Source organism: Festucalex cinctus, chromosome 3 (genome assembly GCF_051991245.1).
Source record: "Festucalex cinctus isolate MCC-2025b chromosome 3, RoL_Fcin_1.0, whole genome shotgun sequence".
Taxonomy (NCBI): domain Eukaryota; kingdom Metazoa; phylum Chordata; class Actinopteri; order Syngnathiformes; family Syngnathidae; genus Festucalex; species Festucalex cinctus.
The window spans coordinates 22561585-22587239 of NC_135413.1; the positions used below are offsets into that span (position 1 = coordinate 22561585).

General features: G+C 40.6%; 3 protein-coding genes across 8 annotated transcripts; all 3 read right to left on the reverse strand.

Annotated features, from left to right (window-relative positions):
* Window positions 1–2222: 2222 nt before the first annotated feature.
* On the reverse strand, window positions 2223–9372 carry morf4l1 (mortality factor 4 like 1). 2 transcript variants are annotated; one of them, XM_077516739.1, is made up of 12 exons: window positions 9272–9372; window positions 8396–8442; window positions 8248–8315; window positions 8083–8169; window positions 7301–7378; window positions 7183–7208; window positions 6355–6446; window positions 6162–6263; window positions 4739–4827; window positions 4475–4647; window positions 2655–2739; window positions 2223–2544 (listed from the first exon to the last, which is right to left on the reverse strand). In XM_077516739.1, the coding sequence occupies exons 5-12, from the start codon at window positions 7354–7356 to the stop codon at window positions 2460–2462; spliced, it is 708 nt and encodes a 235-aa protein (XP_077372865.1). In that variant the 5' UTR covers window positions 7357–7378; window positions 8083–8169; window positions 8248–8315; window positions 8396–8442; window positions 9272–9372; the 3' UTR covers window positions 2223–2459. The 2 variants fall into 2 exon arrangements, with proteins under 2 accessions (XP_077372865.1, XP_077372864.1); XM_077516738.1 differs by lacking the exon at window positions 9272–9372 and adding an exon at window positions 8950–9246.
* Window positions 9373–9844: 472 nt separating this feature from the next.
* Window positions 9845–19430, reverse strand: pias1b (protein inhibitor of activated STAT, 1b). 4 transcript variants are annotated; one of them, XM_077516744.1, is made up of 15 exons: window positions 19352–19393; window positions 18915–19096; window positions 17477–17897; window positions 17307–17391; window positions 17155–17202; window positions 16056–16146; window positions 15808–15942; window positions 15621–15726; window positions 13673–13746; window positions 13427–13587; window positions 12892–13025; window positions 12628–12805; window positions 12403–12542; window positions 11764–11801; window positions 9845–11682 (listed from the first exon to the last, which is right to left on the reverse strand). In XM_077516744.1, the coding sequence occupies exons 3-15, from the start codon at window positions 17892–17894 to the stop codon at window positions 11350–11352; spliced, it is 1941 nt and encodes a 646-aa protein (XP_077372870.1). In that variant the 5' UTR covers window positions 17895–17897; window positions 18915–19096; window positions 19352–19393; the 3' UTR covers window positions 9845–11349. The 4 variants fall into 4 exon arrangements, with proteins under 4 accessions (XP_077372870.1, XP_077372869.1, XP_077372867.1 ...); XM_077516743.1 differs by having other exon boundaries at window positions 19213–19369; XM_077516741.1 differs by lacking the exon at window positions 18915–19096 and having other exon boundaries at window positions 19352–19430.
* Window positions 19431–20255: 825 nt separating this feature from the next.
* skor1b (SKI family transcriptional corepressor 1b) lies at window positions 20256–25655 on the reverse strand. 2 transcript variants are annotated; one of them, XM_077516745.1, is made up of 8 exons: window positions 25608–25655; window positions 23772–25502; window positions 23574–23664; window positions 23385–23489; window positions 23208–23264; window positions 22738–22812; window positions 21215–21289; window positions 20256–20801 (listed from the first exon to the last, which is right to left on the reverse strand). In XM_077516745.1, exons 2-8 carry the CDS (start codon window positions 25482–25484, stop codon window positions 20704–20706), a joined length of 2214 nt encoding a protein of 737 aa, XP_077372871.1. In that variant the 5' UTR covers window positions 25485–25502; window positions 25608–25655; the 3' UTR covers window positions 20256–20703. The 2 variants fall into 2 exon arrangements, with proteins under 2 accessions (XP_077372871.1, XP_077372872.1); XM_077516746.1 differs by having other exon boundaries at window positions 20256–20798; window positions 23772–25623.

Sequence of the window (25655 nt, forward strand, 5' to 3'; positions counted from 1 at the left end):
GTTCTAACACCTCTTTTTTCTTCAGTTTCCTGCTCATTTTAAATGCCTGATACGACCAAAGGAGTTGTTTAGACAAATGTAATGACAACAACTAATAGATCATAGAAGTTGAATTTAAAAGCTTATATCTTGCCATTTTCCACGGTGTAGTAGTAGTTGTATCCTGATCCCATTCACAAAACCCACATTAACACATCAGCGTGACAGTAATATGTGTTTTACTCTAGCATGCATCGGGAGAGACAAGCAGCAGACACATGCTCATTAAGCACGTGATGTCAAAGCTAATTGAGAAAAGGCCTCAACGCATACTGAAGCCTTTAATGAATTCGCCTCCCACCAAGCGAGATCCTGCGCTCTAAAAGCGCTTCCACGCTGCACCGCTTGCATTGGAAACAGATGGATCAAACAGCCCTTTCCTTTATTTGGACTGCACTGTTATTGGAAGGATTTTCGGCAACAACTGCCAACGCTGGCCGTCGCTCAGCAAAACAAATAGACACAGATGTAGTTTTCCATTTTACAGGCTGTTTATGTTGTGCAAATTCCTTCCCCCAGAAGAGTGGGATGTGTTCTTTCATGTTTTAGTGGCTCCGACTGACCGCAGGCCTTTGTGGAGAGTGTACTTTTCCAATACTAATGACATGCAGTCACACAAAGCTCTGGCAAGCCGTGCACTAGTAAGACTCGCTGCCCAATATCTAATTAGTCCACCACTAACTCCCAGTCTGGGGAAACATTCAGTACCACATTAAACGCTGGCGGTTTTTCACCTCAAAAAGAGTCCAGAGCAGATGGATTTGCTGTTGAGGAATCATATGAGGCACAAATGGCCTCCATCAGTCAGTTAAAGTGACAACATTCTGGGGCTGCGGTTGTCACTGATCCCTCTCGCTTGAATTGATGCAGTTTGGAGGGAGGCGAGGATTTGGATGACAGTTTTATGTGTTGCAATGACTCCATGGCGGTTTGTGTGCATGCATGTGGATCGCCACTAAAACATGATGGCAATATTCAAACAACAGGGGAGTTCATTAGTGAAAGCGTTTTGGGAAATGCTGACATCTAGTGGCTACTTCTTGTCACAACATCTCAGCCAAAGTCCTTAACATTTCTACAGCACTTGGACTGGTCGCCAGTAAAATTCAGGGCACTGCAGTTAGCTTTGTGAACCAACATGACTATTGGTGCTATGAGTATATTTGTAAACAACTATGGTGATGTGGTATTCTTGGGGTTTGCACTTCTGACTCGTGGTTTTAGGGTTCAGGTATGAAATTTCAACTGGTGCTTCCTGTTTGAATTTTGCTCGTTCTTCCTGTTTGTGCGGGGGGGTTCCAACTTCCTTTCACATTGCACAAACACGTATGCTAGGCTCGCTAAGACTCAAGTCTAGATATATCTGGTTTTGAAACTGATAATTTCAAGCTTAACCATGTGGATAATCTCATATTACTCTTGGGTAAATTTCATGTACACAAGGCTAAATTTAGCAATTCCTCTATGATAGTGATATGGATTTACAAATATTGAAGAAACAAAACATAAAGTGGATCACCATCTCCTGTGTGCCAGACTGGTCTTCATCTGGCAATGATGTGTGTTACTACATGGGTTTTTAGTTAAGGCCGGGAGGTGAGGGGGTGGGGGGAGATAGTATTAAATAAATCCCAACCCCCACCTGCCCTCCAACGGTACTTTGGACCATTTTGACATAAGTGCAAGCCAACCAGCGGCGATGAAACCACAAATCGGTCTAAAAAACAACATTCAGCATCTCACTTTTTTATGTCAACTACATCAGTGCAGTAGAGGGGAAGGCTGGTGCCTGGCCAAACATCCTCGCGGCTGATATTTCTCTCTGCAGTGTCACATGCTTCTCATAATGTCTGCTGCATGGCAGCAACGGCGCACTGCGATACAGCCAATGCAAACCATCCGAAATCAATCCATGTTCTGTGATGATGATCATCACATTGGGGCCATTTCTAGTTTGCGAAATCATCAAATGATTGCAGAGTCAAGGAGATTTTCATGCAGTTAACCGCTTGACAGGACAAAACAAACCAATTGAAAATGTGATTCGCACTCCACTGACGTTTTGTTTTCCCGGACAACGTCCAGATTCTACCTAAGTGTGAAATTCAGTACAGTTTCTCTCATTTGCATTCAAGTGTTACAGCCAACAAGCCATTAAGCAAAGACACATGAAGAAATGAATTTTTTTTTTTTTTTATTAGAAAACGATGACAGTACGTGAACAAAAATAAAGAACCTAAAAGGTGAAATGTTGAAGTTCCTTGTCAAAAGACGGGTCACAGAAACTAACGGGTGGTATTAAAAAAAACATACCAATACAGGGAGAGCATACTTAGCAGCTTTCCAAACCAAAGAAACTTGACAAGTTGGTCCGACACTTCCTTGATGATGCACGTATCTTGATCCATGATCCCCGATGCTCAAACGGCCTTACGGTGGTACTCGGGCGGGGCCACCTCGTAGTCGCTGGCGCTGAAGAGTGTCGCAGAGTTCTTGACGAGGTACCTGCAACGAAGAGATGTGCGTCACGGCTCTGATTTGCTGTTACAGGCCAGCTAACGTGATGACAAAGCTTTAATAAAAAAGCAAAAAAAAAAAAAAAAGCAGATACTCACTTGAGGAAGTCTTGCAAGTAGGTGAGCAGCAGTGCCAGACTCTTCTCATCCAAGGGAGTGTAAGCCAACATGGCTCCGATTCGCACTTGCAAGACCAAAGGGGAAGATATTACCAAGGAGCAGCAGAGCGCCAATAAGTGACCCATTCCTCAGATATTAGATGGAACAGCATCAAAACACTGATGCAAATTTCATGTTCCAGCACATTCCAAAAGGTGCTCTCTTGGAATCTGTCTGACAACGCAGTACAATGGACTCGTTGTTTTGTTCAAGGAACAGATTGGAGACGGTTACACGGACTGTGTAATCTCCTCACCATGACATCAACACCGATGAAATGTTGATATGAAGCACAATGGATGGATGGATAGAAGGATGGTTGGATTTAAAACAAAAACAAAAAAAACAATTTAGTTCTATACTGTTCAGATGTTACAGCAGAAATTGACCCGAGATATTTATAGCTCTTTTTCCTCAATAAAGAACTGACACTCACTGTGTATTTTCCCTTTTGGGAAGTGTGCCTCTAACCTCGGGAAAAAAATGATTGCAGTATAATTATAAAACTTTTTAACATTGTAACCTTTTGAAAGGAAAACCATTATAAACTAGTATATTGTAGTAAACCCTAAACGTTTCATTCAATAACATAAGGAGATTTGTCCAAACCTGACTGTACTATTCTTCCATTAACATTTAATGATCCATTTTGTCATTGCTACACCTACATTTCTCAGCAGCATGGCAGGAAGAAATTACATTTCAACTGCCTATCAGAAAAAGAACACTGTGACCACTGTGGATAGTTCCACAATATGTGGTTTCTTGCCCTATTTAAAAAAAAATAAAAATAAAAAAAAATAAAAAAAATGCGATTTAATTGCGGTCATATGATTGGATAACTAGATATTCCTATTACCACAAGTTGAATGGGTGTAACCAAGGAAGTGACTGGTGGATGTACTTTAGAATCATGCACTTAAGACATGTGCTGATGTCATGGGATAACAAAGGTTTATCTCAGTAAATCAGAATATCTTAGAATAGCTGTTTTATATATTAATCCTCCGCATAATCATGTTAACCATATACAAATTCACCTATCATAATTTAATATAGGCAGCCAAACATTTTTAGGGAGCTATCAACGACCACCATTCACACTCCCAAGCTCCTGAAATTTACTGTAAGCATGAAAATTTCAAAAACATTTCAGCATGAAGTATTGAATCTGTGTAGTGAATTATGTAATGTGGGAGTTTTGAATTAAACTATTGAAATAATGTTTTTCACGATATTCAAATTAACTGTGATGCCCCTGTATATACAGTACACACTATCCTAGTTTGCTAGTAAATATTAAAGTGGAAGTCACTGTCTTTACAATATGTTATATGAGCCTCCACTAGTCTAAACAGGGCATTCTGATTATTTTTTTGTATCTGTGGAATATCAGTAAACAGCAAAATTTACCCGTTTTTATCTATCTCAGGGGTTGGCCATTTTGTAACTTGGCTGTCGATTGAAAATGCTGCACAGGTAACAACCAATCACAGCTCAGCTTCAGAAAACAGGCAAGCTGTGATTGATCATTACCTTCGCCCTGAGCAACTGTGATGTCATTTTCAGTCAACAGCAAGTAGCAAAATGGCCGCCCCATGAGATGGACTTTGCTGTTTAACTCATATTCCACAAAAAAACCCATTATTAATCAGAATACCGTGTTGCTATTTAGACCAATGGGGGCTTCATAGAATAAGATAATTTTTGGGTCGACTTCCCCTTTCGCAGTGTGGGTAATGTTGCGTAAAATAGTTTACCAAAGAGCCTTAACAGATGTGGCGCGCCGTAGATCTGCGACATGGACGTATCTGGGTGGTTGGCCAAGATGTCTGCGTACTGCGGCCTCTCAAATTTGTAGAGCAGCTGCGTGCCCAGCATCACGTTGAAATACTCCCGCACGCCGGCAACAACCTCGCTCACGGCAAACTCCCTGGGGCGAGGAATAGCAAAGAATCTTCAGCCCTCCTGACAATACTTTGGAAACCAAGTCATCCTCTGGGAAGATTACAAACAAGTGTTACTTGCTGTCAGAGGTTCCTCTCGATTTCTTGTAGTTCGCATAATCTTCGAGCACCGCGTCGACGTTCTTCTTAGCAGGCAGATGGAAAAGCTGAAGACAGAAAACAAACACGGGGTTTCCTAATTGATATTGAACATTTTTGCTTTGTCCTGATCTTGCCGTTCGAAACTCCCAAGCATTTTCAGGTGGTGGCATCAAAAGGTCAAATGGGGGTCATTTAAAATAAATAAATAAATAAAAATGCCACAATAGTGTCAATTTGCATATAAAATTATTTGTCCTGCTACAAGGAATGCAAAATGTATACAGTATTTTGATATACATCTGACCACAAAATGTGAAAAGGTCAATGACCTTTTGTGATGAGATAAATTCGCATAAACAGCTAATATTGTCCAATTTGAGAGCTATTAACTCATTCACTACCAGCTATTTTCACTGAGTCAACTGGATTTTGACCGATTCTGTAAGGCCCACAGAATATTGTGTTCTATTGCTATAACAACAGGGAACCTACAAAAAGAAAGATTAGTCTCTTCTTTTATAAGTTAAAAAAATATATATACTGTTGTATCTGTTTTCCATTTTGCAGCAACTAGTATTAGAATATAGCTAAGTTTCATTATTATTCACAAACCTGTTGAAAACACTGGGAAAAAGAGCTTGCTTTAACATGACCCTGGTTGATCTCTTATACTCTGCTGCCAATTGCTGGCCTTTTTTTTTTTGTGGTCATAACTACCATTGCTTTAAGCAACCTCTTCAAGTCAGAAGCTGCCTCAAAGGCTTCTGTGTGCTTCGCAACAAACAAACAAACAAAAACTGATAAATACATTTTTTGGTAGGGAAGGACAAAGTATTACAAAAACATATTTATACGTTTTGGGGTTTTAATGAGTTAATATCTAATTGTACACTTTTATGCATTGGAAGTTCAAATAAGCAGCCAACAAAGGCAAAAATGATTACCTTGAACATCAAGCTTAGACATTATTATCTATCAAATTGGACAATATTAGGCATTTATGTGAATCACAAAAGGTCATTGACCTTTTCAGATTTTGGGTGACAGTGCTCTCATTTGAGCTCATGTGCATATCCAAGTATACATTTTGTGATTCCCTGTGACAAAATGAAAAATTTGATATGTATATTGACACAATTGGGGCATTTTTGAAAAATGTTCCCCTCCCGAAAACGCTCGGGAGCTTCCAGCGGCAAGACCGTGTCAAAAATGTTCATTAGTTATTAGGGAACCTGAAAAAACAAAACAAAAAAAAAAAGTCTCCAGGATTTGGTAACGGGACCTATACAGGGTGATCGTCTACCAACAGGATAGCAAATGTGAAGCAACATTGTTACCCAAAAGAACACCAGGGGGCAGTGTTTTTCCATTGCTGTGTGCCACTGACTATACTACTAACCTGTTTTTGTCGTGTAATCAGATCCCAGTCATCAACAAGCCAAGGTTTCAGCTCCTCAGGGATTTTGACTTTAACTTCCACCCTGTTTATGAAGGTTTCCTCCTGCCCAAACAAGATCAAGTTACATGATGTTACACGAGACAGCAGACAACGCATGTGATCCAACATCTATGACGGATAGTGGTGAACATACACTTTCAACAGTGGGGTCAACACGAGCCCTCTTCTTTCTTGGAGGGTGGGTGGGGTCACTTCCTGAACTCGGACCTTCTCCTGGACCAGGAGCTAGAACACACAAACATACTTAACTCCCCATCCATAATATCAAATACAATATTGTTGGTGTTTTTTTTTTTTTGTAAAATAAAATAAAATAAATAATAATCTTTTTAATTGCATTTTTTTATGTGACCTTGTGAATAAAAGAAACGTGATAATCTTTGAGTTGAACTAAAGACAGTTATGCGTGTTGCATTTTGAATAAAAATTCATTCATCCATTTTCCCTACATGACATGAGATGGCTTAAACTAATCAGTTATTACCCAAAAAAAAAAAAAAACAGCCATAAGGTGGCAGCAGAGTACAAGAGACTGGGGAGGGCCATGTTGCAACAAGTTCTTTTTTACCTTGTTTTCACCAGGAATGTGAATACTGATGAAACTTAGCTATATCCGAATGCTAATTGCTGCAAAACATTCTGTGGCCGTTACAAAATCAATAAAAAAAAAAATCCAGTAAAATGGCCAGGAGCGAAAATGGCTGCTGAGAGTGACTGAGTTAAAACAAAAACAAACAAAACAAAAACTGAAGCATACAGTTTATAGGTGAAAACATATGTCAATTTGTGATGGCGACAAATATTTTAAAAACAGATGTGGTCAATACAAATACAGCTTTTGTAACAATTAAATCAAACAAACAAACAAACACCTTTATGGGTCAGTCAACAAGAACAGCGATCAGCACATGACATGATTTTCTCCATTATATAAATAAATCCAAAAGCAGCACATACTCACTTTTTTGTTTGTTCTTTTTGGTTTTCCTGCAATAGAACAAAAAAAGATATTTAAAACTGCAAACTATGATCCAACATCACAAAGCACGACTAAAATAAACTCGGAATGTTGCACTCACACGTCGTTTTTCTGTGACGTCGCGGGTATCTTCTTATTCGGTGCAGCGCCCCTCATTCTTCCTTCAACATAATGGTCTCTAAGGTAAGAAAAGAAGAAAAAAAATATCAGCCTAAATACCACTGCTATTATAGATAACCATTATCATGTGCAATCTTGTATATGCAGGACTCATTGACATGTTTATGCAAAATAGACAGACAGTGGATCTTAAAAGTCTGCACACCCCAGTTTGAATTCCTTGTTTTTGTGATACAATAAAATGAGACCAATAAAAATCTTTTAAAACCTTTTGCACTCTTAATATAACCTACTACCTGTACAACTCGGTTTATTTTTTTTTTTCTTCTCAGAAGGGGAATTTAAAATAAGCAACTGAAATGTGGTTGCCCACGTGACTGTACACACCCTCCAACTGAAATGTGACAGTGTTCAGAATTAACCAATCACCTTTAAACTCAAGTTAAATGGGTGTCAAATTGTCAATCTACACCTGCTACCATTATCAGTTAATTTTGAACACAGCCACACCAAGGGTGGACACACGCGTGCAACCAAATTATTTCAGTTTAATTCCCTTCTCAAGAAGATTTTTAAAAAATGTGTTGGGCACATTGTAGGTCACATTATTGGTGAAAAAAAAAGTTGTTAAATTATTTATATTGGTCTGATTTTTCTATATATGACAAAAACATGGCATTTGAACAAAAATGTATTGACATTTTTGTAACCACTGTATGCTTTCTGAACGTGTTAAACTGAAGAATTGGCAAACGGACATACTGGTTGGCCTTCTGAAGCTCTTTCTGTTTCTGCAGATTGCTGTCCACATACTTCAGCACTCTACTCTCAGGAACCCATTCGTCCCAACTAGAAAGAAGCATGACAACAAATAAGACAATAAGGCATTATGCCAACCAAAATACAAAAGTTAACCGACTCACTTACTTTTTATTCCACCCACTATAATGAATGAAGTACTTGATTTGTTTCTCCTTGACGTTTATCTTAACACACTGCAAAGAGACATTATTGGCACACTTTGAGAAGGAGAACTAAGTAGACATTCGGGGGGGAGCGTGCTGTGCAAACTTACCTTAGCTTCGTAGAGCAATGGCCCATGAAAACACAGCACTCTTTCACCTGGAAACAACATTCATTCACATATAGGTCTGCATTACTATTCAATTTTAAGATGTTATATTACACAAGATAAGATGTACAAGTTGTCAAACAACTCATTACATTCTGAGAGAGAAACAATAACACGGATGCCATAATGGAGAGCAATCTACTCATTTATATGCACTAACCTAGTTGTGCACACGGTCAACCAACCTCGACTGTTAGATTTAGCCAAGCTAACAGCTATCTCAGGAAGGTCTGGAAGAGGGTCTAAATATTGCAGTTAAAAACGTTTTGCATTGATTTGGAGTTTGCTTTGACGGTATGATGATATAATGCAAATTATACAACACAAACGAAGAGACTCCGGGGAATAAAGACATGAAGACAAACACTGTGCTCATAGCAACAACAATGAAAGCTAGCAGTGTTAGACATGTTAGCTAATGTCTGAGCTCCATTCCATCCACTTGGACGTTAACGATCCTCGCGGTTCCGTCACAGCACAAACAGAGAGCACGGTACCTTCTTGAAATTTAGGTTTCGGGTCCTGTTTCGGCGCCATTCACGGATTAAACGATCAAAATAGGGGAAAAATCGCCAGCTCCCATTCCAATCTGAAACGGTGCCGCTCACTTATAGACGTCATCACCGATCTGGTGACGTCACCAAACGCGACCAAGCATAGCGGGACAGCTTGTCTTTCTGTTCTTCGAAAAACTATCGTGTTTCTAGTTTTGTTTTTTGTTTATGCAACAAACATAAAACGTGAATATAAAAAATGCCGTAAAAGAAATTAGACTAGCGTTAATTATTTAAAAGATACTTTCCGTCTCAAGGTACTTACAAATTAACTTAACGTGAAATACGAGCCTGTTTAATTAACAGAAAGCTGATGATGGCTTTCTAATGGGGTATATGCCACGGAAGAGGCGGGACGTGATTTTGCACATCAGTTTATTTCCGGTCCGTGTTGCGAACACGGAACCGAGGGGCACAAAGTCGGAAGCACTAGTATTTTTGACGCAGCCCACACGTCGCAAAACGAACCGGAAACAAACTGTTGTGCAAAAAACAGTCCCGCCTCTTCCGTGGCATATACCCCATTAGTAGGAATCCATCATCAGTTATACAGTAAATCATATCACTGTCCTAAATAGATGAGCAGACATACTTGCATCATGAATAATTTTTGTATAAATTAGATGAAACTGGATAATTTACGACAGCACCCTGGATGGAATTACTGTCAGGGTTCAAGTTGTATTAACTTGCTCTGCTTAAGACGTTCCAAACCATTTTTCCTGAATTCTGTTAACTAGCGTTTGGAAATGTCCTTGTCAGTATAACATACTCACATACTCAGCCTGCCAATCGTAGCTTGAACAAAACCTCTAAACTAAATGATCAACCACACAGGCCCATTTTCCTGTTTAATTCTTATAAATATCAAACAGCACAGTAGACCTCTTAACGGTTCAAAATGCTCAAAGCCTCTATTGAGTTATTGACATCATCTGATAGGTAAAACGGACAGAGAAACAGAAACTGTTACAATGCATGTATGTCAGCAACAATGACATTTTTAAATAGCATTAATTATATCATAACAAAAGAAAATCACATACAATGATAGCAATGCATAGCCACGACTCAAACAAATGCTGAAAATTTATATGCTAATAAATAATAGTAATTATAAGCATACGCCGAGAGAAAAAAGGCTTTCATGTTGACTTCAATAGTTGGGCTAAAACGGGCAGTGGGGATGACATCCCAAATATCTTGTTGGAACAAAAAAACAAAAAACATACACACTAAATAACTTATGACCCCTCAAAGAAGAGGAACAGCCATTAAACAGGTGAGCTTTGAAAGCGTTTCCATTTTCAGAAACACAAACTACTGTGCTGTCAAAGTAGTTGCTACTGGTCAATGCTTTACTTTTGTGTAGAGCCTGAAAGGAGAATGCATCCATCCATTTTCATGATCACTTATAGAAAGCAAGTGCTAAAAAAATAAAAATAAGAGTCACATCCAATTGCTGAATTCAATCTGAAAAGTGAGCAGTTTTTCCACTTAGCTGTAAATTTCCAATTTTTTGATTACCATGGTGATGCTTATTGTATCAAACCCATTCATTCGCATACTGAGAAAGAATTTCCCTACAATACTGATTATATATACCTAGCTTCAATTCATGATGGCTAAGAATATGCTTCATTTGACTCTAAATGGCAGGCAAGAGGAAAAGTGATAACATAGAAAAACCTGCTTTTGTATTTCTAGTGGCAACAGTTCAAGGCAAGGGGAATGCTTAAAAACAAAAAACAAAAAAAACAAAAAACAGTATACATCCAACATAACTTACATTATAAATAAGTCCTTAAAATAATGCAACCGCAGCATGAATGTCTACAGTGATGGCAAAACACTTTCTGCTGTCAACATGATTTTTTTCCTATTTTTTTTACAGAAACTGTGCTATTTAGAAAAAGTTACCCTTTTTCCTTGTTTGCTGTGACTTGCCTTGTGAACACCCGCTGACAATGCCCATTTTCTTTTGATGCTAAATATCATGTTCCATAAGGTCTCACCTCATGAGGGTTCTGTGCACACAATATAATAAACTAATGCCATTGACATGGAATATCGAAAACAAAACTGTAAAAACCAAGTACAAAAGGTACAATATAATCAAAGGACCACATGAAGAGGTGTGAAAAAGTCTTCAGTATTCACAGAAAATATTGAACTGAAGCGACCCACTGGACAGGAAGTGTCCTAAGTTTATATACACGATAAGTAAATTGAAAATAGATTTTTCCTCTCTGTACATAGTACTGTATTCTTTCAGCTCTCTCTTGCGTATTTACAAAGATCTCGTCTCAGTGTCTCCCTTGTGCGTCAGAGTTTTGCGAGTATCTAATCCAGAGAGATGACGTCAGATATCGAGCCGTAAATGCCCGCCGCCGCCGCTGCCGCCGCCTCCACCGAAGACCTCGACAGTCCCGAGAGGCCGTGGTTGTCCCTGTCGCGCTCTCGGTCTTTGTCCCGCAGGCTGCCGGAAGACACCAAACTGCTGGTGCTGCCGCTGTTGCTGCCTCCGTTGGTGGCCGCCAGCGTGCTGCTGCCCGGGGTGCCCGGGGGCTCCCGCAACATGGGGGACGAGCCGTAGGGAAGGTAGCGGTTGAGGAGCAGGTCCGAGTCGTCCGAGGCCGACGCGGCCGCTGCTGCGGCCATCACCATGTTGTAATGCTGAATGGGCAGAGGAGACGAGAATGGAAGTTAGGCAGAGCGTGCGTGATGATGTCAACGTGTGGGTCATGATGGGTGTACCTGATTGTCGCCTTGGAGGAAGGAGAAGAAATTTAGATCTGTAAAAAAAAAAAATTGGAACACATTTTTAAAAAAGAAGCTCCACACAACATTGACAATGAGGCCTAAAGAATAAAATTTTAAAATCTTAAAGACTGCAATCTTGGTGGGTAAGAAAGCTCAGTTAAGTTCAGTGCTTAAGAAGTGCACACAGTAAATTCTGTCGAGTAAATTTGACTGTTTAGACTGGGACCAAATACACTCAGTTTTAGAGTAATATTTACACTTGGATGAGAGTAAAATAAAGTATTGGAAAAAATAAAAGTAACTCAAGGTAGGAACGAAATCATCTTGGGAGACAGCTGATCTACTCCCTGAGCCACGCAGCTCCCCAAACTGAAGGTCCTGAGTTCGTACCGCAACCCTTGAGTGACTTTTATTTATTTAATTTTTATTTTTTCATTTTACTCTTACGAGTGTAAATCTTAGTTGTGCTTTAACTTGAGTACTCCCTGTAATATAAATACATAGAATAGAAATAAATAAAAATATTCATTTGTTATTTCGTATGGGGTAAAAAAAAAAAATTTGTTATGTACTTGAGAACACAAACACATCCATGTGGACTAGTTGTATTTTAAATACTGTTGCGGGACCTACCTGGCAGCTCATTAGCTGAGTGATAGAAGTGGCGGTAGTCCTGAATAAGTGGTGGCGGTGGAGGAATGTAGCTTGTATCTAAAGGGGGCATGCTGGGAGCTCTCGTCACCGGTGACGTCTGGTTGTGAAGGTTCAGCACTCTGCGAGGAACAAACAACGTTGCGTCACGTCACGAGTTGGAGCAAGAAACTTGATGAGTGGTTTCAGTAGAGGTCACGGACTGACCCCTTCGTCGGAGGCGGCGAGATGGGCGACAGTGACGGACAGGCCCTTTTAGCAGGCGGCTCATCATCCAGCTCGTCTTCCGACGAGCTGTCCAGTGTCAGGTCGATCACGTCTACTTTCTTACTGGTCTCGTTGGCTGACCCCCGTTTCTGCTCATGGCTTTCTGTTTTAGGCACGTCTGCACACACAGAACCAGAAAAGTCATATAGATTTCACACACATTCCTTCGTCTCACTAACTTTGGTAGTATGTAGCGGTGCTCACCGCTGTCTATTCCATAGTAGGAGGCAGACACCTCCTGCACTTCTTTTTTTGACCTCATGGGTGCCCAACTTCCGTCCTCTTTGAACTGAATTTCATCACAGTCAGAACAGCTGTTCAGGATTTCCATAAACAACCTGCAAAAAAAAACAGCATGACGCCTGAAAACAAATGCCTTTTCATCATCGCACCTGGCCAAACAACAAATGTTTTTTTCTGTTTTGTTTTGTTCTGTTTTCCCCCCCCTTACAAAACGCTATTTTCCCTTCTGGGATTTGCTTTATTTCTTATTATACCAAACAAGTTATTTTTTGTCCCAGTATTATGTTCCACAGAAAGAAAAGAATGTTTTCTTTACAGATAAGAAAATAAGAACTTCCACTTGGAGCAAAACATAAATGTATAATAAATCCTAAATTGTTTAGTGTAATAAACATTAAATTACAGCTTGTGTTTGTTAAAAATACATGTACCTTGAAAAAAATAAAAAATAAAAAATCACATATTAAAGAGTTAAAAACTCAACAGCTGCGCTCACCCATCAATAATGAGGTGCTCGTACGGCGCCTTCTTGTCACACACTGGACACACCCACGTCGGCTTCTTCTCATTCATTTGGATATAAAGAGTAGCATCAAAGCACTGGAGGTGGGAGCAGGTCAACGCTCGGCACGCGATTGTCAGCCTCATCTTTCCGAGCTTTAAAAACAAATAAAGCATGACAATAAGTACTTCTCATTGATGTGTGTATTGTCAGGCTTAAGATGAAAGTGGTAAAACGCACCGGACACAGAAGAGACACTCGTAGACTGGTGGTGGCAATCTCGCTCTCCGGGTCGGCTGTCAATTTCTCTTTGACTGCACAGAAACCAGAAAAGCACAAAGATGAATCATTGCATTTTCTCACATATTAGCATATTTGCTCAACTGCAGAAAGTACCAGGCATTACTACAAAGGCGCTTTATTTGTATGAAGGCATCCTAAATTTTTAAAACTAATATTATCAATGTATTTGATTCCACATTGGAATAGAATTAGCCTTTTCTACCAGTATAATTTGACTATAATTTTTCAGTATCATGCAATATATTTGTACAAATAGCTCATAAATGTCTTTTTTCTCTGATGGGGGAAAAAAAAGTTTATTTGAAATGAGTTGTTTCAGCGTAGGATGAGCTGGCCGTTGATTATAACATAAGGCACTAATAGAGGGCATATGTTATTTATTCTTGATAACTACCATTGCTTCACCCGTTGCATCAAAGCCTTCTGTAAAAAATAAAAATAAAAAATAAAATTAAAAAACAATACGAAAAAGAAAAGCCATATAAATAAGTTTTTGGGACCATGGCAATATTTAAAATAGAACATTTTTATACGTTTTGGGGAGCAAATGAGTTAAAGACCTATGTTTGCCTTTCGGTACTTTTTAATAAAAGGTGGGTAACACAGAATTGGATCATGAAACCAATCTACGAAAAAGCAACAGAACCTGAGCATCAGAGTCCCGGACTGAAGAACATGAATAATTAGCAAGTAGGCCATGTGGTTTGGGTGGAAGGAGTAAGGAATGTTTATATATTCACTGGCACACAACGGGGATGAATATTTTATCAAGGAGAGGAGATATTCAGAGGCTGGTATGTGTGCAAGTGCTGGATTATTGTGGTAGAAGTGAAACAAAGAGCACACTTGGATAAATAAACGTGTTTGCAGCTGGGCAGCAGAAACGTCCCGCCTTCATATTGACAAATGGAACATGCAATGATACGCTTTTGAATGCATTACGAACTTGTCACAAAATACTTATTATAACATGTATGCACTTATTATAACAGAGGTGGTCAGAAAACAACATGAACAGTTTAATACAGCAGCCGTGCAATAAATCCTCTCTTTCACCGGAATTTTTTTAATTCAAAGAAATTGAAAATGTGGGTAGAAACAACAACAGTTTTAGCAGTAAGGGCCACGTAGTTTTGAAGAGTGCTTTACAAAATCCCAGAATCCTAAAAATACTAATACATTGTGATAAACATGCGATTTGGAAACTCTCAAAGATTATTAATATGTCATTAAATATTAAGAGTTAGCAAATATGTCAAGTTTTATGCCTAGACCAAGATAAATCGCTTCAAAACTCACGAATGTGGCCAATAACATAACCTGTGCAACTCAACTGTGAAAGAAAAATGAACATCTGAAGTAATGTGTGCACAAGTGTGTATACCTTCCTACAATTGGGATGTAGCTGTTCAGAATTAACCAGTCACGTTCAAACTCATGTTAAATGGGAGTCAACACCCACTTGCCACTATTTAAAGTGGCCAATGAAATTTTACATGTTCAAGCAGGCTGTTCCTGATATTTGTTTTGCATGGCTGACTCCCATTTAAGATGTTTTTGAATCTGATTGGTTAATTCTAAACACAACCTAATCACAGTTTTAAAGGGTGTGCACACTTGTGCAACCACATTATTTCAGTTGTTTATCTGGACTTCCCCTGTCAAAAAGATTTTTTTTTTATTTTTTTAATTTAGTTGAGTTTTACAAGGTAAAGGTCACATTATTGCAAACTGGTGCTAAATAAAAAATTCTAACAGTTATTTTGCATATGAATGTAATAAAATGCTTAATTTGATATGCTGTCAAATATATTTCAAGGGATCAATTTAGAATGCGAAGAGAAGAGATGTCTATGTCTTGAGTTTTCCAAGCAAATAAACTTACTCAGAGCTCTGGAGTGGTCGGGGTTCCTGATTCCTCTGTTCCGTAGTCTTTGCAACAACACTGCGGACGACTGCTGCATGACCAAATAAACAGCCATGGAAAAACTCTGACAAGAGATCCGAAAAAGGGGTCATGTGGAGGTGACTCACATTCTCCTCAAAACATCTGTTTCACAAAAAGTTCTTACCCTCCCAATTTCTGAAGTCCACGATACGACAATTGTGTTGGGGACCGTAGTGGACAGCCGCACAAGGGAGGTTATGTTTATGGGGCGACTGGGTCTTTTTGGTTCGACTCCATTTTTGGTGGGTGGAAGATATCCCTGCAAAGGGGAGACGAAAAAAAAAATCTCATCACATTTCTATTATTCCACACCCTTCACGGTGGCTAACACTTGAATAAACAACAGTCTGTGGCTGGAGAGTCTGAACTCACGGGGAGATTGCAGGGCTTTCCATTCACCTTCACACATAAATTTGGAGGGAAATGATCTTCCTGGGGACAGCTCGTCTCCGATAGACAAAACCTAGAGGACAAAAGAAGACGCTACAGAAAAATGCTATTGAATTTTTGTCTTCAAAAGGGTGACCTACTTGCTCGTGGAAATAAATGATAGCCTTTATCATTAACATGCAGCAATTTTTCTTTGTTTCCTCTTGTCAATGTTTAGTGTGGTACACCATGTCACCAAACCGGTGCTTCTCAATTATTTATTGTGGAAGAAGAAAATATTTCGCACAACTCCAACTCTCCGCCGTGACTATAAATAGTATCCTTTGTCTATAAAATTGTTGTTAGTAAACCTTTGCAGAGGAGCTAACACTCTTTGCGCACACTCTTGACAATAAGATTGCCACTGCCACCTAATGTAGTGGATGCTCAATTACACTTCATTATTTACAGTCTTTTCTAGGGTTATCATTGGTTTTGTCGACAGCTGTCATGAGTTTTTTTTTATTTTTTTTTATATATAAATAATTCAGTTTAACTACTATTTAAAAACACAACGAGGTCAACCAGTTCAACTAACTAACTAGAGGTACCACTGTAGAGGAACCTGTAGAGTATTATTTTTGTATTGAACCGCAAAAACATGGCATGATTGTCAAAAGAGAAGTAGATTGCCTCAGGGACAAGAAAGAGAAGGAGAAAGTGGATTTTTTTTAATTTTTTTTTAGGCTGTTGACGATTGGGCGATTGGGCTTCACCTGTGTATTTTGGCAACAAGACTTTCCATGTTTTACATTCTAGCCGCAGGCACATTTGAAATGATAAATACAGCTCATTATATTACACATTATTATAGCTAATGCACATTTTTGATTGGCTGTCAGACCTGGCATGTCTTGACACTGCTCATTGGTGACTCAAATTTTGAATTTTAGCAACACTATTGGCTGAAACATGCCATGTAGCTCGATGTGTAGCGATCCCAAATACGCCATGCTGCCATTTTCACAACCAGCCTAAAATTGATCGTCCTGTGATCATTTTTTTAACAGAAAGATACAACACTCCACTAACTGGTTTGTACCTTAATTGGACCTGAACAGCAAAGTCACATTTGGTCCCCGATATATCCCTTAAAAAAAGGAGGAAATAAAACAGATGTTAAGAGTTTCCTTCTGTTCCACCCTCATTGCATTTTGTTGCTCATTGACAGTAAACAAGAGCTGCGTCGCTTACATGGAGCTGCTGATCTGTTGAACTTGTAGCGGCGTTAAAGCGAAGGCATAACAAGCTTCTTGGAACCGCTGACCGCTGTCGGAGGCTACAATAAACAAAGGAGACAGAAATCAGCGCAGTGGAAACCTACAGACATCTCTGAGCACAAACGTATCAAATCATACGCTCACACAGACTGGTGGGCTTAATGAGCTCGTCGAGGACGTCGTAGAACGGCAATCTTTGCAGCTTGACGTCGGGGTGAACGGGGTGCAGGGCCGAGGGCAGGTGAGGCAGACTGAGGTCATGCTTGGGCCCGAGCAGTGAAACAGGCAACAGCGGCGAGGGGGAACCATGGCTGTCGAAGAGGCCCGCGGGAAGGCTGGAGCTGGAATGGACGCCGGGCAGCGCGAGGTCCACCGGCGAAACCATTTTGGTGGGGAATCTACGTCTGTACAGCTCTTTAATCTTCATCTGCATAGCAGGGCTGCAACCAGCCTTTACTAAGTGCAGCGCTTTGGTCAGAAGTTCGTGTTTGCGCCCGTGCTTATTCCGTCCGGCAAAACCCAACAAGACTTGCAGCTCAGAAACTCGAAGGCTCATTACCATTTGCTGGAGGGGGAAAGGAAGTCAAGTTAAGGGACACGTTCTCCTACGCTTGCTGAGAAGAATGCTACACTACGTTAAAATCCGTCAATTTGCATTGCAGTCACCCACCTGACATCGAAATTGAAGAAAGAAAAGAAATATGTTTTCATTTTTACTTGAGCAACACTGTGAAAGCCTGGTTTTGCAGCCGTTTAAATAGTCACACCAATTAAATATTCACACCAACACAGTACTTTGAATAGAGACAAAACTACAGACAGACAAGGAGGAATCAACTTTTTCAAAAGCATCACCACATGCTACTAACAAGAACACACTCATTCCTGATTACACGAGAAGACTGGGGCCTTTGTTCAACCTGTACTTAGTATAAAAGTCAAACATATGACAATCGTGGTTTAGTTAAGGCGAGGTGACAACCTTGTTTTTGTCCATAGCAGGAAAAAATAACTTCATCTTAATGAAAAAACTAATTTATGTTACACAACAGATTAAAAATCATATATGGGTTACATTTAGCTTTGGAGTGCACCTAAATGACCTTGCGTGCCTATTTCAAGCGCTTCAGGTTAAGGAAATTTAGGCCACGGATCTGTGCGTTATCATGAGAGCCAAATTATGAACCAAATGGTTTAAGTGAAGAAAATTGATTCACGGTTTTTGGATTTAAGGGGGCACTAAATATTTGCAGTATTAGCAAATAGAAACACAATACTTGTCTGAAAATATGGTGTGGAGGCCAACTATCAAAATTACGAAGTAAACATACAGCGAGAAGTTTGAAAAAGTAAGAAATTAAGAATATGCAGCTTGAAACAGTAAATTGGCAGGAGACGACGTTTATTACACACATGCTAGCTAAGCTAACTAGCCGACTGATGGCGGGGAAATGAAAAAATATTCATCTTTTCAACTTCGTCTTACATTAAACGCACACAGATATTACTGTTGATCAACATAATTTAGATGGTGATAATTTCCTGTCATGATTTCACAGAAATTACATAGAAACAACGCTACCTATAGCGAAGTGCAACTGCCTTGCTTCCAGGGAATAGACCGAGCCCGTTTTATAAGTTACGGCGGTCTGGCTGCTTATCTTCGAGTAATGTCAGTGGGAGCTGGCTGGCGTGGGTCTGTTTTCAAGGCGTTGACGTTATTGTAGTCTCGTTTTAAAATCCGAGGCGGGATCGTCTTGTAATCTGCAGGAGAACAGCACAGCACAAGGCAAGCTGACTAACGGGATCGTCGGCAACAATAACAAAGCTAAGGCTAGCAGGCTAGCCAGCCAGCTAACAGTTTGTGTGGTGTCTGTCACCCTTCCTGTGGCCGCACGTGGATTGATAAAAGCGTTGTTCGCTATTTGATTGTCGAGAGATGGGGTTTCCGTTATTTGAAATTCAAACGTGACAGTGCTAAGCGCCGATTTGTCAACCTAGTGGAGGGGCTCGCTTTACCTTCAGTTCCGTACTCTCCGCCATCTTGTGACATTGTGTACGCATGCGCAACAGCGATCCTCGGGGGATGTGCCGCTTCTTCATAACAGACGATAGGGGGCGTAGTTGCTCTATTCAAACTCTATATACGGCTGTGATTCAAATCAAGCTGTTAAATTGGAGACGTTTTAGCACTATAAAATCAGTGTTAGATTCACCGGAATTTGTAGATTTGGACAATAAAATTACATGGCGAGTCTATCATGTAAAAAAAAAACTAGATTAGCTGAATTGATTTGCTTTTATTTGATTGTTAACTCAAAAGAAAACTACATTTCCGTCTCCCAACTCTGAATTTGACACACAATAAACTACCAAAATAAAACATGTATTGGCCCATCTTAGGCAAGTAAATATTTGTAATGACATTATTATTTTACTATACTGAAATTATCATCTGAATACTGAAACTGGAATGAGTTTTAACACAATGTTCAAGGTAGTTTAAATTAATATTATTAAAAGCATTTATTAAATATGCAGTCAGATCAATAGAGGATACTTTGCTTAATATAAAACAACAATGCATTTATACATTTTATTTTTTGGGGTATACACAAATGGCACCGATTTGGTGGCATGACCCATGGACAGTTTGCATAATTATAATTATGCAAACTGTCCATGGGTTATGGGCATGAGTTTGTCATGGGTCACTTTAGAATTTGGATAAGTCGGATTACAGATATAATACATAAGAACCTATTAACCCACACGCGTGCATGAGAACTTGTGCAGGACAATTTTGTGCATACGCTATAAGCTAATCATCCACACGTCTTTTAATAAAATGATTTATTCACGGAGGATGTAAACAAATACCACATGAACAAACAGTTTAATAGAATGTGTGCTTTAAGAGAAAGCGATGCGGGCCTATACAGTAACTTTTCTGTAAGTCTTTCAAAATTCACGTCGTCCGCAACAAATAATTTTATTAGTGTTGTCATGGTTTCACTCATTAAAGTGCATGATGTCCAAAAATGAAGTCAGCGACTGGCCTGCGTGAGAAGAACACGGCAAATGTATAAATTAAAATAAATAAGTAAGTAAATAAATAAATAAATAAATAAATAAATAAATAATACACCAGACTTAAATAATAAGCCTCTATTAACTATTACAACTTAGATACATACATTGTCATTGCACGTTGCCACAAATAATAAATATCATCAATGGTTTCCGTCGGAATCAAACGAGAGCGTCACATAAATGCTGGACAGTACTCCCCCCCCCCCAAAATAAATATTACAACAACAAATGAGTCTATATTCCTCGCAGCGTGGAGTGAAGGTTCCACGATGAGCGTGTCACGGTGGGAGCAGAGGAGACTTGAAGGTGCACGACCCCGTGCAGTGGCGAGGAGTTAACATCTTGCAGGAGAAATGGTGCAAGGCGTCGTGAGCTTCTGAGAGGAACGACAAGCCAACAATCAAAAGTGGCCGCGAATATTCGGAAACTTGCGTGCGTGGATGGATTTTTAATCAGCGTGTAAAATAGGCCGTCGTTCGGCTATAAACTCAATCAATGAAATGAAATCGATAAGTTATTTTAGGATCGGGTCCTCGTTTTACGACGGAGTTGTGTTCTTGCGGTGATGGCAACCTCCCCAATCTTGCCAATTTTTTTACGTAAATCGAAGTGCGCCGAAATGGCAGCAATAATGGGAGTAGAGAATCACTTGAGGCCACAATAAATAAATACATAAATAAATAAGAATAGGATGGTAAGGTCATCAAAATCATTGTTTGCCATTCCTAACCTCGTATGTCGGGACCGTCGTGAACGGAGGACCACCGTGGATTATTTTATTTTTCTCACCTCTGACGATGTGCAGCTGCTGGACCATCTCCTCCCTGTAGGACAGTTCTCTTTTCATTTGATCCTGGAAGTTATCTGAAGATGTCGAGAAAAAAAAAAAAAGAAAAAAAGATGCACATTTACTTACAGCCAAAAGGGGACGCTGTTTGTAAGATGACGCAAAAGATAAGGGACGGATTTTCCAACAAGCAGCTGTCACGCATTTATTTATTTATTTATTTGCGTGCAGGGGGGCATCTTCTTACAAATATATTTAAGGATATCTTGGCTGCAATTGAAATTATCTTTAGTATTGCACAGGGACGCCATTTACAAAATGCATTAAGTTTCCCAAAAGGTGCGGTTTACTTCAGAGGGTGCTGCTGTTTTGGTTAGCAACAGAGGCTGAGCTGTTAACTATATTTGGCGACTGCGTCCAAACAATTACAAGGAAGGCATTTATGTTTTAAGTGAGTCTACTTGAGGAAATATGGTAAATCTTAACCACATTCCTGAGATGGCGATGGAGTATGCATTGTTAACATGTAATGTAACGCTACAGTTATTTTAAATTAAGTTAATAAAGAAAAATCAACCAAGAATGAAGATGGAAATATATTAGAAATTGAGGATGCATTTCAATAGGTGGCCTAATAAGTGTTCGTGGCCTTTTTGGCTCATATAAACTGCAATAAAAAGGGAAGTCAAACAGTTCTGGTTTGATGGAAGTGAAGGACTGTGAAGGTCATGCAGGAACTCCAAGTGAATAGTGCATGTGCATGGAATGTCATGTTGAAACATGAATGCTAATGTGTCCATTTTCGCTGCTGCACAAAGGTGAGCCGTTTACAAAAAGCTATGCAACGTGCACCGGCAAAAACATCCACGATTATCCAAACAAAACGATGAACCGCTCCTCGGTCACTGCAGGTTTGAGAGGTCTAGAGTTGTTCAAATCCTCCATGGATACAATTGTGCCCTTTTGAGCCACTCATTCCTTATAGTCCACGCTCTTAAAGAGTAAAAAGAAGCGATAGACATTTGAGTACAACGATGTCACTGGAGTTACTTAAGGCTAAAATGAAACAGATATTGCCACCTGCAATGGTGCTTATGGAAACACTTAACTGCCCACATTTTTTTTTGCTACTCAGTGGAAACTGAACAGTTTGGGAACAAATACAAGAACAACAAGAACAACAACAAAAAATAATAGCAATAATAACATAATAATAATAATAATAATAATAATAATAATAATAATAATAATAATAATAATCCCCATTTGGTTGAAACAAACTATGGAATACAATACAAACATAATAATAATAATAATAATAATAATAATAATAATAATAATAATAATAATAATAATAATAATAATAATAATAATAATAATAATAATAATAATAATAATAAACGTTTCTGCATCATACTGACAGCTGTTTCTAATATTATGACTCTCATCCAAAAGAGACCCAAAATATTAAAGACACATTTTTTTATTTTTTTTTGTACGCCCATGCCACGTTTTGGTGGCTCACCTTTTAAATGTTGAAATTCACGTTCCAGCTTTTTCCTCAGCTCGACCTGCTCTAATAGTTGCTTCTGCAGTTCCTCTAAAAAGGGACAAAAATACAGAAACTGTTGCTTTATATTTAGCTTCTGTAAATGTCAAAAGACACAATGAAAAAACGTGAGAAAATAAGAGCTTGCCTATAAGTTTCTCATTTATTTATTGCATGTAGCATAAACATTCATCGAAAACAAAATATTCAAGTCAAATTGCAGACTAGTAACACGAACATGTTTTTTTTCTTTCTGCCTCAAATATATGAAAAATATTTGAGATAATGTGGCTAGATAAACAAATTAATGCTAAATTAATTGAATGAAACATCCGAAATAGCATGCTTTTGAAATCATCACAATCCAAATGTTTTAAAATATAGATGACTCCTAAAATAAATACAATCAATGTAGACCTACTAATTATTATATTGTTAAAAATAACCTTTTGCAAATGTCCTTATGCCTCTTTGTGCGTGCAAAGCTCTTAGTGAATCTTCGTCTGGATAAACACACACACACACAAAAAAAACACATTTTAATCAACCGCACATATTTGCATTACATTTTTTTTTTAATCAAATTCTCTTAATAATTAAAATGATTCTTTCTGCTCGCGTACCTTCATCCTGTTCTCGCTGGTTTTCGTCGCTGCTTTGTTCCAGTAAAGATTTGCTTTCCACCTCCTCCACCGTGGAAGACGGCTCCTCTTTGCTTGCGCTCTCATCTTGCAGGAAAAACACGCATTTGCAATGAGGAGTTATTACATTTATTTATTAGAATTAAACGTGGTAATTACGTGATGTCTTACCATGTGTTGCAAGCCCTGCAGGATGGTAACTTGCAGGTCTGAAATGATAGGGACTCCTTGGTTGCAAATCGCTCCTTTCGTGCGTGTAAACCTGCAATATTTGGAAAAAACGCATTTAATTAAAAGTGTTAAAAAACATTTTTATGCCTCCTATTTATTGCACAAAAAAATGAGAATTTTTGTTAATGTGTCACTCACTTGACTAAAGGGTGCAGCAGCGGCAATGTGCGCGTCTGCTAACTGTTTGCTCTGCACTTCTCTGTCACAAGACTGCGGGGTCACGCGTGGTCCCACTTTCTGGGACTCGAGCGGATCCATCTCCTGCGGCGGCCCCTTGCAGTCCGACTCGCTCGGGGACACGCTGTGGGTGAGCCCCGGGGGGCTTCGGGGACACATCAAGGAAAGGGGCCGGCATGGCTCCTCGTCCTCGGGCGTTTTGCTGGTCTCCACGTCCACGTCCGCCTCGCCGTCGCTGTCCACGCACGGGGACACGGAGCGGTAGCTGGAACTCTCGCTTAAAAAGTCAGGTGATAAGTAGCCGCTTCGGGTGTAGGCTCCTCTGCTGCCGTATAACTTGGCGATGCAATCCGCGTCTTTAACCACGGGCCGGAAGGCGGACACGTAGCTGGCCTTGCGCGAGGTCAGGGCGGGCCCCTCCAGCGGCCTCCCCTCATCCCCGGACTTGTCGTCGTCGTTCCGCGCGGACTGGGTGCTGGAGCAGCGCTCGTTGTCGGCCAGGCTGTCTTTGGACGTGTCGGTGGACTCGGAAACGTCCACGTCGGCGTGTCTGTGGAGAGGTAGCATCTCGGGGGGAGGTTTGTGTTGGGAGTAAGGAGGGATGGGGAGGGCGCCAGCTGCGGGCCAGAAGACCGGGAAGGACGGGTAGGCGCTGTCCTTGGGACCGGGCCACAGCACCCCTGGGAGGCCCGCCTTATTGCTTTGCTCGCCCACGATGCCGTCGTCTTTTTTCGGGCACAGGCCGAACGCCGGGAAGCCGTACGGGTGCGGGAAGAGCGGCGGCGGGATCTTTTGCAGCATCCCGAAGCCTTTACTGGGCACCGGGATGACCGGGTAGCTGCGCGGGCCCACGCTGACCCGGTTGTCGTCACGACTGAGAATTTTGGCGGGAATTTCGGGGGACTGCCGGTGGAGGTTGGGACCGTGCGACTTGAGAGGCGAGCCGGACTCCGAGCCGCAGCCTGGCAGCGTCCTCTTGCGACTGCCCCCGTTGAACATGGCCTTCACGTCCTCCCACGCGTGCAGCACGTCAGTCTGGCCGTTTTTGTCGGTTAATTTCAGGTGTCGCCTCCACGAGTTGAAATTGGCCGCGTCCGGCTGCGTGTACTTGGACTCCGGCGTGCGGTGCGAGTGGAATATGAATTTATTCGGGGAGAAATACATGTTGCAGTAGGAGCATTTGATGCACTTGGCCCTGGAGCTGTTGTACCTGGCCGGGATGAAGCTGCCGCGGCTGCCCCACGCGCACTCGTGGCACACGTCGAAGGCGAAATTTTCCGGCAGCTTGGGAGGCGAGTGAGCCCCCAGAAAGGACTTGCACAGTCTCTCGGCCTCGCGTTTGGTGATCATGCCGCATCTCCGGGACGAGATGGGCATGGCGCCGGCCCTGCGGAGGATCTCCAGCTGGACGGGGGTGCACTGCACGCAGGTGATGCCCAGCGCCACGCGTCGGTTGTGGATCTCGTTGTAGCTGTAGTTCTTCAACAAGGTGTTGGAGATCTGCGCCAGGCACAGCCTCTCCTGGCAGTCGATCACCAGGGACACGATGGGTATTCCGTACAGCACCGTCTCGCCCACCTGGTTGGGCTTCAGGTTGTTGGAGGACGGGTAGGAAAGTTCTTGCTTGGAGCCCGGCGAGGAGCTGGAGTCGCGGCCCGCTGGAATCGGTTCCATGTTGCGGGAGAGTGGAAGCTGCAGAATTTGTTGGGGTACGTTTGTTTTAAATAGTTCAGATTCACAATTTGGCCTGATGTGAGAGGAATTTTACTTTCGTTGCCTGAAAGTCCGAAAACTCACCTTGAGTGCTGGTGCAGCGCCCCTCTCGTCGCGTAAACGCGGTGGAGA

What these genes read in the sequence shown, in the direction of transcription:
- morf4l1 (XM_077516738.1), bottom strand. Translation starts at nt 8,989, where the DNA reads ATGGCGCCGAAACAGGACCCGAAACCTAAATTTCAAGAAG. An exon ending in ACGTCACAGAAAAACGACGT is followed by an intron (nt 7,209 to 7,300) that starts GTGAGTGCAACA and finishes GTTCTATTGCAG; the next exon opens with GAAAACCAAAAAGAACAAAC. An exon ending in TACTTGCAAGACTTCCTCAA is followed by an intron (nt 2,545 to 2,654) that starts GTGAGTATCTGC and finishes TCTTCGTTGCAG; the next exon opens with GTACCTCGTCAAGAACTCTG.
- pias1b (XM_077516741.1), bottom strand. Translation starts at nt 19,396, where the DNA reads ATGCGTACACAATGTCACAAGATGGCGGAGAGTACGGAACTGAAG. An exon ending in CGACCACTCCAGAGCTCTGA is followed by an intron (nt 13,747 to 15,620) that starts GTAAGTTTATTT and finishes GTTTCTGTGCAG; the next exon opens with TCAAAGAGAAATTGACAGCC. An exon ending in GAGTGTCTCTTCTGTGTCCG is followed by an intron (nt 13,588 to 13,672) that starts GTGCGTTTTACC and finishes TTGTTTTTAAAG; the next exon opens with CTCGGAAAGATGAGGCTGAC.
- skor1b (XM_077516745.1), bottom strand. Translation starts at nt 25,484, where the DNA reads ATGGAACCGATTCCAGCGGGCCGCGACTCCAGCTCCTCGCCGGGCTCC. An exon ending in TGAATTTCAACATTTAAAAG is followed by an intron (nt 21,290 to 22,737) that starts GTGAGCCACCAA and finishes CGACATCTTCAG; the next exon opens with ATAACTTCCAGGATCAAATG. An exon ending in GCAGCTGCACATCGTCAGAG is followed by an intron (nt 20,802 to 21,214) that starts GTGAGAAAAATA and finishes CGTTCCTCTCAG; the next exon opens with AAGCTCACGACGCCTTGCAC.